The sequence below is a fragment of the Nansenia antarctica genome (assembly GCF_963989245.1).
Source record: "Nansenia antarctica genome assembly, chromosome: 2".
NCBI classification, from domain to species: Eukaryota; Metazoa; Chordata; class Actinopteri; order Argentiniformes; family Microstomatidae; genus Nansenia; species Nansenia antarctica.
Window position 1 is genome coordinate 44,974,165 of NC_137675.1, and position 7,500 is coordinate 44,981,664.

General features: G+C 52.9%; 1 protein-coding gene across 1 annotated transcript in view; it reads right to left on the reverse strand.

Annotated features, from left to right (window-relative positions):
* LOC308150176 (voltage-dependent P/Q-type calcium channel subunit alpha-1A-like) overlaps positions 1-7,500 on the reverse strand; it is a gene marked incomplete at both ends in the record, with an annotated part of 259,861 nt that overhangs the window by 138,534 nt on the left and 113,827 nt on the right. Inside the window, 3 exon segments of the mRNA XM_080523035.1 lie at positions 5,007-5,113; positions 5,855-5,914; positions 6,405-6,534. Of these exon segments, the coding sequence (XP_080379161.1) occupies positions 5,007-5,113; positions 5,855-5,914; positions 6,405-6,534 (297 nt within the window).

The window sequence follows — 7,500 nt, forward strand, 5'->3', positions numbered from 1 at the left end:
CATACACTGTGGTGACCCGCACGCAGCCCCGGGTATACATGGCCTTCAGAACCCTGGACAGCGGCCGCATAGATTAAGGGGCCGTGTCATTAACGGAGTCTACGCCCAACACACCCGGCTGGTGCACATCATTCCATCAGGTCGGGGGCTCGTTAAGGGAATGCGGAGCACCTGCGACGCGAACGGGTGGAGGAATGAAAAGCGGAGGCGGAGGCGTCAGAAAGGAAGCGAGAGGCTACGCGACGACACGCGTATGGGTGAGGGCCGTGGTACGGCGGATAATGACAATGCCTGGTGGAACTAATTATATGTCCTCTTCTCCACAGCAAAGAGAGAGCCGGGAGTAGGGAGAGCGCGAGCCCGCCTGCCGATAGCGGAGCGACCAGCCCCTCTGCCCAAATAACCCCCGGAGCTCGGAGACGGGACACCGGAGTGTCCCCCCGAGTGGAATTAAGTCCACCCTTTTGCCCTCCCCTAGAGGCACCTTAAGTTCCACCGTTAGCCGCCTGGAGGCGAGTTTTAGTTGGACCTTTTTTGCTTTCTCCGTAACTCTTCTTTTTCCTAAATAAATACGTCCAGTGGGCGGTTTTGAAACTTTAGCGCTGTGTTGTCTCCTGTCTGGGTGGTGTGTTTACCGGGTCTATGTGGTGGTCACCACAACACACACACACACACACACACACACACACACACACACACACACACCGTACATAAACATGGCAGAGGCACGCACATGTCATGGGTCAGTCCCACAGACAGAGGGTGCCACCACAGCCACCCTGGAGCCTTGGCCACTGGATATAGACACTCTTGCTGTGTCCTAATAAGAGCTGGTAGAGGTTGCCCAGGTCAGACTGATCTAGAGTCAAGTAGTATTTATCTTTAGCGTACTAAAGCAGAAGAGTCATGGACATCTGAAATCTGATCCTAGATCAGTGGACTAATGGCAACATCTACCTTGAGCAAAACCCAATACTCAAATATAGTCTCTTGTCGTCGCCCCCCCCCCACCTCGACTCAATGACGACCAGCGATCTGAAGAGACGGGGTGGGCGGCGGTACAATGACCGACACCTATCCCCTACCTCCCTCTGTCAGGGGTGGAGAAAGGGAGGAGGAGGAGGAGGAACGAGAGAAAGATATTTCGGAGAAATTGGTGAACAGCGTGTCTCTCTCGACCGGAAAAACAGAGCAGAGAAAGGAAGGCGGGAGGGCTGGAGGGATGGATGGAGGGAGAACGATACGGTGAGGAGGGATGGAGGGGGGAGGGAATACTGTGCAGGGTAAAGCCAGGCCGTTCTTTCTATCCCTTCATCATGGGGGTAACAGTCATCTTCCATGCTACAATCCCCCCCCGACCCCGCACCTCCCTCCCTCCCAACTACAATACTGTTAAGAAACTACAAAACCTTAAGAAGCCAGGAGTTAAGCGAATGAGCTGTTGTTAGGGCACACGTGAGCAAGGGTTTAGGGAGCAAGAGAGAAAGGGGGAAGGGCTGTCCCAGAGGACTGCATGCCAGGGAGGATGCCAGTCGGAGTGAAGTCATCTTCTGACATTCAGAGTCATACAGGAGAGCTATATGATAGGTTCATGATAGTATGCCTCATGTTCATTCTGGTTAGTTGTAGCCATTCCCATTCTCGTCGTATGCAGGTACAGGATAGGGGTATCTCAGGTCTGTAGGGGTATGTGTACACCATCCTCACTCTCGACTCTCTCATTAGGATCGAGGGGGGGGTCCGTGAATTTGGATTTTGGATTTTGGATTCAGAGAATTCACGGACCGAACCTTCAATCAGGCACCAGGTGCTGCGGTGCTTTGAGACGAGCGCCAAACTCTCTCCACAGACGTCTGCGTGTGACTTCATCGCGGTGAAGTTTGCGGTCATGTCGTGGTTTAGTCTGAGCTTCCGATTTGTCATGTCAAGTTTGGAGTCATTTCCGAATGAAATCAAGCATTTCTACGATTTCAGGGGAACTGGAATAAATGACATGTCACTTCTTGAACTGACTTGAGTTCATGAGTCGGCAGTTGGTGAAAGCGGGAACGAGTCGGCAACCAATCGAAATGTTCAGACCTTTATTCTGAAAAATGTAAATAAATGTCAACGTTGTTGAAAATCAATGACACACTCGCTAGTCAAGCCAAAACTTTGCGATGCAATGGATTCAGTGAGTAATCCCCCCCTGCTACCTAGTTAACTATAACACTACTTTACATTCTTAGCAGGCCTACAAAACAAGCTGTGTTAGTTGACTAGCGTGTGTGTCATTGATTTTCAACAGCGTTGACATTTATTAATATTTTTCTGAATAAAAGTCTGAACATTTGCTCGGTTGACGACTTGTTCCCGCTTCCACCAGCTGCTGTCACATTTCTGTGGCTTCTGTCAGGAGCTGCCTAGTGTAAGAGGGTTAGTGTGGAGAGGCTCAGATCAATATTGTTACAACTCTTTGTTTTACAGCTTTATACCAAGCGACCCATGTATGTGCATACTGTCTCAATCTCAACAAAGGTAGAAATCAACTAGCCTAGAAGAGAAAATCATCTTTAGGTGACGTCCAATATACAGTATATATATACATACGACAGGCTAATGAAACTTGAAAAGCTATTTGCATAATACCCAACCGACCAGGCACTTCTTGTAAATCTGAAAAGATCCGTAAGATTCGCAATACGTCAGTATCTCCCCTTATGCTCCCCCGGTCGCCCCGACGCAAATGTGTTTCTAAATCGCTTACTTCTCCAAATCCTCAGAGATGGACACAAATTGCTGAGGGGTTTGATTGTATTGGTTGTATAACTTCGATGCCGAGTCTCTGATTTGAATATTGACAGAGTCTTTAGCGTGGTAGACGTGTGTGTGGTGACAGAGTCCTGGGCGTGGTAGAAGTGTGTGTGGTGTTCGTCCACCACCTGTCTGAAGCAGAGAGCCAGACTGAGGAGGATGTACACACGCCCTCAGGAACCTACAGTGAGACTAGATCATTCCGCCTTGAACGTCCTTACCCCTGCGTTCACTTTTCAATGACAGACCCGACCCTGGCCTGGGGGAGACTTATCTGTTACCGTTAACAGTAGGCCATTAACCATCTTCTTTTTTTACTAACCCAACTAAATCCCATCCCCTTTCCATTCAATGAACTACTCTACCCCAGCCCCAATCCCAGCCCTATAGCCCCAGCCCTATAGCCCCAGCCCTATAGCCCCAGCCCTATAGCCTCACCCCTATAGCCCCAGCCCCATAGCCCCACCCCAGCCCTACAGCCCCAGCCCTATAGCCCCACCCCAGCCCTACAGCCCCACCCCTATAGCCCCAGCCCTATAGCCCCACCCCGGCCCTATAGCCCCACCCCTATAGCCTCAGCCCTATAGCCCCAGCCCTACAGCCCCACCCCTATAGCCCCAGCCCTATAGCCCCAGCCCTATAGCCCCACCCCGGCCCTATAGCCCCACCCCGGCCCTATAGCCCCACCCCTATAGCCCCAGCCCTATAGCCCCACCCCGGCCCTATAGCCCCACCCCAGCCCTATAGCCCCACCCCTATAGCCCCAGCCCTACAGCCCCAGCCCTATAGCCCCACCCCTATAGCCCCAGCCCTATAGCCCCACCCCTATAGCCCCAGCCCTATAGCCCCACCCCTATAGCCTCAGCCCTATAGCCCCAGCCCTATAGCCCCAGCCCTATAGCCCCAGCCCTATAGCCCCACCCCAGCCCTACAGCCCCACCCCAGCCCTATAGCCCCAGTCGTCGGCGTGCAGAGGAAAGAGGACTGAAATACCTGTGTCCGTCGAGGGTGGGGGGGGGGGAGGAGAGGGCAGGAGCAGGGGTGTGGGGGGGGGGGGTGTGACAGGGGCTGAGAGGGAGACAGTCGTCAGCTCCAGAACAGAACAGGCCTGGCCACTTACAGGGTTACAGGTGCCTCTGGGCTGGTCCTCACACCCACGGAAATAACACAGGCTGGGGGGGGGGGGGGGGCACTGGAGGAGGAGGGAGGAGGGTTGGGGGAGGGGGTGGTACTAAAGGAGGAGGGAGGTGGGTTGGGGGAGGGGGGGGCACTGGAGGAGGAGGGAGGGGGGCTGGGGGTTGGGGGGGGGGGATACTAAAGGAGGAGGGAGGGGGGTTGGGGGAGATGGGGTGGTACTAAAGGAGGAGGGAGGGGGGTTGGGGGAGATGGGGTGGTACTAAAGGAGGAGGGAGGGGGGTTGGGGGAGATGGGGTGGTACTAAAGGAGGAGGGATGGGGGTTGGGGGAGATGGGGTGGTACTAAAGGAGGAGGGAGGGGGGTTGGGGGAGGGGGGCTGCCTCTGCTGTGAAAGGTGATAGGGGCTGAAGGAAGGGGGGAGGAAAGGCTGATGGAGAGGGGGGGGTCAGGCTAAGAGAGGTGTTTGCCTCATGTAGTTTATTTATTAGCATAAAGACAGAGCAGAACAAAGGAAGAGGGGAGAGAGAGAGAGAGACAGAGACAGAGGGAAACAGAGACAGAGACAGAAAGACAGACACAGACAGACAGATAGGCGGTGACAGACTGAGACAAAAAGATAAAAAGACAGAGAGAGAGAGACAGAGAGAGACAAAGAGACAGAGAGAGAGACACAGAGAGAGAGAAAGACAGAGACAGAGGGAAACAGAGAGAGAGACAGAGAGACAGAGAGAGAGACAGAGAGAGAGAGACAGATGGAGACAGAGAGACAGAGAGAGAGAGACAGAGAGAGAGAGACAGAGAGAGACAGACAGAGACAGAGAGACAGAGAGAGACAGAGAGAGACATACAGACAGACAGAGGCAGAGAGAGAGAGAGACAGAGAGAGAGAGAGAGAGAGAGAGAGAGACAGAGACAGAGAGAGAGAGAGAGACAGCAATGCTGTGCTCGCTCCAGGGTGCCTGTGAGTCTGCAGTGTGGTGTTTTAGCCAGTAGGGGCACAGTGGCAGGGGAGAGATGGGGGGAGAGGAGGGAGGGAGGGAGCGAGGGAGGGAGGGGGGTGGAGAAGGGACACTTACGTGAAGGCGAAGGCCACCAGAGCACCACTAACCACTATAAAGTCCAGAATGTTCCATAGGTCCCGGAAATATGAACCTTGGTGCAAAACCAGACCTAGGTCCACCATCTAAGAAAGAGAGAGAGAGAGAGAGGGGGGGGGGAGTAGGGGGAGGAGGTTAGAGAGAGAGAGGGGAGGAGAAAGAGGGGGGAGGAGGAGAGGGAGGAGGTTAGAGAGAGAGGGGAGGAGAAAGAGGGGGGAGAAGAGGGAGGGAGGAGGTTAGAGAGAGAGAGGGGAGGAGAAAGAGAGGGGGAGGAGTAGAGGGAGGGAGGAGGTTAGAGAGAGAGACGGGAGGAGAAAGAGAGGGGGAGGAGTAGAGGGAGGGAGGAGGTTAGAGAGAGAGACGGGAGGAGAAGGAGAGGGGGAGGAGTAGAGGGAGGGAGGAGGTTAGAGAGAGAGAGGGGAGGAGAAGGAGAGGGGGAGGAGTAGAGGGAGGGAGGAGGTTAGAGAAAGAGAGGGGAGGAGAAGGAGAGGGGGAGGAGTAGAGGGAGGGAGGAGGTTAGAGAGGGGTTAGAACGGGTGTTAACATCAGCAATGCTCACCTTACTGTCACACACACAACCATGTACCAGGAGAGGCTGGTAGAGGTAGAGATGGCAGGACAGGCTGATTGTAAACACACTCGTCCTGCTCCACGCGTTTACAATGAGCCCCATCCTCTGACGTTTCCCTCCCCTGCAGCTAGCACACTAAGGGGCTAAGAGGGACCAGAGCTCCAGGGGGGGGGGGGTTCCCCTACCACGTGGGAAGCCCAGGGGAGAGCCTCTATCATGGGCTTAAAAGAACCGGGAGGGTGGGTGGGTGCCTTACCTTGATCAGCATCTCAAAGGTGAACACTCCCGTAAAGACATAGTCGAAGTAGCGCAGAACCTGTTCACACACACACACACACACACACACACACACACACACAAGCACGCACACACACACACACACACACACACACACACGCACACGCACGCGCACACATGCACGTACACACACACACACACACACACACACACACACACACACACACACACACACACACACACACATAGACAGAGAGAGATGGAGGGAGTTAGTTTGTGTCTGAGGGAAAGAGGGATAAACCATTATAAAGGACAGACAGGGATGTGTGTGTGTGGTGTGTTTAGAGGACTAAACCATTGTAAAGGACAGACGGGTGTGTGTGTGTGGTGTGTTTAGAGGACTGGACCATTGTAAAGGATAGACAGGGGTGTGTTATGGTCTGTTTAGTGGACTAAACCATTATAAAGGACAGACAGGGGTGTGTGTGTTGTGTTTAAAGGACTGAACCATTATAAAGGACAGACAGGGGTGTGTGTGTGGTGTGTTTAGAGGACTGAACCATTCTCACATTGTTGCGGGGGGATTCGGGCCAGACCGGGTCCTCTGCAGCCAGAGCGATGCTGCTCATGGCGATCACCAGCAGGATGGTCATCTCAAAGTAGCGCATCGTGCAGACGTAGTGGCACAACCTCCGGAACCTGACCCACACAGAACACAGGGTTGGTACATCCACTATGGAACCTGACCCACACAGAACACAGGGTTGGTACATCCACTATGGAACCTGACCCACACAGAACACAGGGTTGGTACATCCACTATGGAACCTGACCCACCCAGAACACAGGGTTGGTACATCCACTATGGAACCTGACCCACACAGAACACAGGGTTGGTACATCCACTATGGAACCTGACCCACACAGAACACAGGGTTGGTACATCCACTATGGAACCTGACCCACACAGAACACAGGGTTGGTACATCCACTATGGAACCTGACCCACACAGACAACAGGACTGGTACCTCCACTATGGAACCTGACCCACACAGACAACAGGACTGGTACCTCCACTATGGGACTTGTAACTAGACCACTAGGACAGCCGTGCCTTTTTTACCTACTATAAGACCCGCCTTGGGGGTCAAATGACCATAGTCTTTACAATGGAAATCTGCTATTTACACACAACGAACACTAGTCGGCCGTCTTGTAAATTAGCCTTCCTCCTACACAGAAAAACTGTAAACAAATTGCTTTATCCTAGCTTATACTGATGTGGTTTTGAAAAATGTAAGGATACTGGCTGATATATCTAGGGAAAGTCATGAAAGGAGGGTCCTGAAATTTGATCAAGTGCAAAGGTATAAAAAGAGACATTTACTCACAGGGTCAAATGACCTCACCCACGGCTGTTCTTGTGTCAAATGAACAAGGTACAGTTACATGAGAACATGATTGGTTGGGTGATAGGGCCTTTTCAGCTGCAGCCCCGTCCCTCTGGAACGCCCTCCCCACCTCTTCAAGCTCTCCTTCACCAGTTAACCCTCTCCCCCTCCCCTTCCCATGTGTCCCCAGCACTACCTGAATTAGGCCCCTATACTTTATTTTATTTATTTTTTGTTTCTTTTTATTATTACTACTCGATCTTTTCAGTTAGG